Source organism: Physeter macrocephalus, chromosome 17 (assembly GCF_002837175.3).
Source record: "Physeter macrocephalus isolate SW-GA chromosome 17, ASM283717v5, whole genome shotgun sequence".
NCBI classification, from domain to species: domain Eukaryota; kingdom Metazoa; phylum Chordata; class Mammalia; order Artiodactyla; family Physeteridae; genus Physeter; species Physeter macrocephalus.
Genome location: NC_041230.1, coordinates 4614475 through 4617522, shown reverse-complemented (window position 1 = coordinate 4617522; position 3048 = coordinate 4614475). Strand labels below are relative to the sequence as shown.

Here is a 3048-nt window from a genome sequence, read left to right as displayed (position 1 = left end):
AAAAAAAAAATAAAATAAAATAAAATAAAATAAAATAAACCCACACAGGACAGCTTCATCAATGAAGGTGTACGTTCTTTACTGTGCAAGTTCAGCTGTAGGAGACTCAGTGCAGTAGCTGAGTTTTCCTGACTTTGCTAAGGACCAGGAGGGCATGAGAATCAAATGGGTGCCTGCAACAGGGCTGATATGCAGTCAGTCCTCCAATGACCACAGTGAGCTGTGACTAGTATTAACATTAATATTTTTCTTAAAAGTGACCCACTTTTTATTTTTCTTACATTCGTTCAAAAAGGGAATCCTGTTTAGCTCTGGTAAATGGGAAACAGAAACCCAGAGTCACCTGAGTCGATGGCACGTCAACCTGAAAAGGCAGCAATAAAATCCAAAGGGTGAGGTTAAGTGCCAGCGAGCTCAAGTTGCTGCTCAGGGACGGGGCTCCCGCTGTTGAAACTGGGAAATTAGCAATAGTGGGGGTGGGGGGAGGTGTTTAGTACTGAACCCAGATTTTCACTACATAATCAGGAGGCAGGAAAGACACAGAATAAAGGAATGGCTTCCTCAGGGTGTCTCTCAGTGTCCCTGGTGAAGTGTTCATGAGCCTTCAGACACAGGGTTTCTCAGCCTCTGTTCAACGGACATTTAGATCCAGGCGATTCTTTGTTGAGAAGAAGGGGAGGGAGTGTGTATGTCCTGTGCAGCATAAGGATGTGTAGAAGCGTTCCAGGTCTCCACTCAATAGAAGCCTGTAGCACGTACATCCCAGGTGGGACAACCCAAATGTCTCCAGACGTTGTCATGTGTTCCCTGGGGGACAACATCATCCTTGGATGAGAACCACTGGCTTACAAGAATATACATAGGGTGACGGGAAAAAGCGACTGTGACAGGGAGGGGCCTCCAAGAGATTTCGTGATCAGGAAGCAGCTGGTGAGGAGGTGGTGACTGTGCTGAGAAGGGGTACCCATGTGAAAAGCCCAAGCACACCCACACCCACCAGGCATAGAGAATAGCAACTGCAGAGGCTCAAGGCAAGTATGTTAAGTATGTGCACAGGAAATAGCAAGACACCAGCGTGATCAGAGCAGACTGAGCTCGGGGAAAGCATGGGGAGGACAGTGAAGGGGTTAGCAGGGCCAGATAGTGGACCTTTTTATTTTTAAAATTTTGTTATAAAATAACTAAATATGTAAAACTTTTCCTAATTTTGTGTAACCTCTTCTCATTAACACAGAATACAATCCCAATTCTCTAAAAACAGGCATGTCTTACCCTAAGCCCTGGATTTACAGCTCTCCTTTCCCTCAAACTGAGAGGTCTAAGGTGATTATCCTCAGGCTGCTGTTTCTCCACCTTGGCTCTCTTGCCCTTGTGGGCTGGATCATCCTTTGTTGAATGGGGCTGTCTTGTCCATCCTCAGGTACTAAGCAGCATCTCTGGACTCTAACCTGCTAGATGCCGGGACCACCCACACCCCAGGTGTGACAGTCAAATGTGGCTGCAGACTTCCAAACGTCTCCTGGGGACAAATCTGCCAAGTACTGTGAAGCACTACTCTCTCAGCTTCTCTCTCTTGGACTAGCAGAGGATCTTGGCCAGGACTCACAGAACGAGAGACAATCATGAAGGCACAGGAGAACAGAAAAGCCCCATAACCGAGATCCTGTGGCTTACAACAATACCTGTTGGCACCGAAGGCAAAGACCTCCCGAGGCCCCACCTGCCTCACCCTCTTCCTGGAGACCATGCCATCACTCACAGCCCTGTGGACTGGGTTTCAGGGGACACTTGAGCCAACCAGACCCACCCAGTCAGCTCCCTGTCTGGAATGTGAAATAAGAACCTCAGACAGAGGCCAGTCTGTGCTGGGCACTGGGGTAGAGGATCAGGGAAGTATGGGCTCAGGTGGCCACTCCTGCACTGCCTCCAGCCCTGGAGCCCAGCAGCAGAGAAAGAAAGAAAGAGAAACAATGTAAGTATGCAAAGAAGTAGAAACAAGGTATCTGGGGACCACAGAGAGCAGGGACTGGGGTGGCCACTCCTGTTACAAACTTGCTGAGGTGCAAAAGCCATTTTGAAAAGACAGAGACGTGAACAAAGCCAGAGGGGAAACCAGGACAGGAGATCCAGAAGTCAGGGCATAATCCTGGTGGTTCCCAGTTCCTACATCAGTCCATCATACGGCCCAACAAGAAATTCTGCCTTTGGATTCTGCCAAACATCCCTGTTTCCTTCCATCATTTTCTAGGAGCCAGAAAGGAACTTTATTCAAAGAGACACAGGGATAGCAGGCAGGAAGAGATGAATCTCAAAAATGACTGAAGCTGTGAGGAAGAGGGAGGGAGGGCTCCTGAGGCCTTCTTGACCAGCCAAGACGGAGCCAGAGTTTGGGATAAAAGAGGTGGCAGGTCCTCTGCATGGCAAAGTGGCAAGGCCTTACCCAGAGACACCAGGAGCCCACAGTTTTCCAGCATCACCTCCTGGTACAGGGTCCTCTGATCCAGGTCCAGCTGCCCCCACTCCTCCTGGGTAAAAGTCACGGCCACATCATCGAAGGTCACAGACACCTGGAATGTCAAACAGAGATAGCAGCATTAGCCTTGGGATGGTTGGATGGGATCAGAGCCCGTCTCTGCATCACTGGTAAAGGTGCAGCAAGATCAAGGCCCTAATCACTGGGCACTTCCTCTGCACTGGGCTGAAGGGGAGGTGGACACTGCTTTGAACATAATACGATACAGCCATACTTTGGAGATACTGGGGGTCTGGTTCCAGACCACTCCAATAAAGCCAGTCACATGATTTTTTTGGTTTCCAGGGGCATATAAAAGTTATGTTTACACTACACTGCAGTCTATTAAGCGTGTGATAGCATTACGTCTAAAAAGAATAATGTAGACACCTTAATTAAAAATTACTTTAGGGGGCTTCCCTGGTGGCGCAGTGGTTGCGCGTCCGCCTGCCGATGCAGGGGAACCGGGTTCGCGCCCCGGTCTGGGAGGATCCCACGTGCCGCGGAGCGGCTGGGCCCGTGAGCCATGGCCGCTG

The 3048-nt window shown here is 49.5% G+C and overlaps 1 protein-coding gene across 1 annotated transcript in view; it reads right to left on the bottom strand.

Annotated features, from left to right (window-relative positions):
- Positions 1–3048, bottom strand: part of ZNF805 (zinc finger protein 805) — a 24563-nt gene that overhangs the window by 19024 nt on the left and 2491 nt on the right. The window contains exon 2 of the mRNA XM_007127435.4: positions 2441–2567. Coding sequence (XP_007127497.1) covers positions 2441–2567 — 127 coding nt within the window. The remainder of the gene's footprint in view (positions 1–2440; positions 2568–3048) is intronic.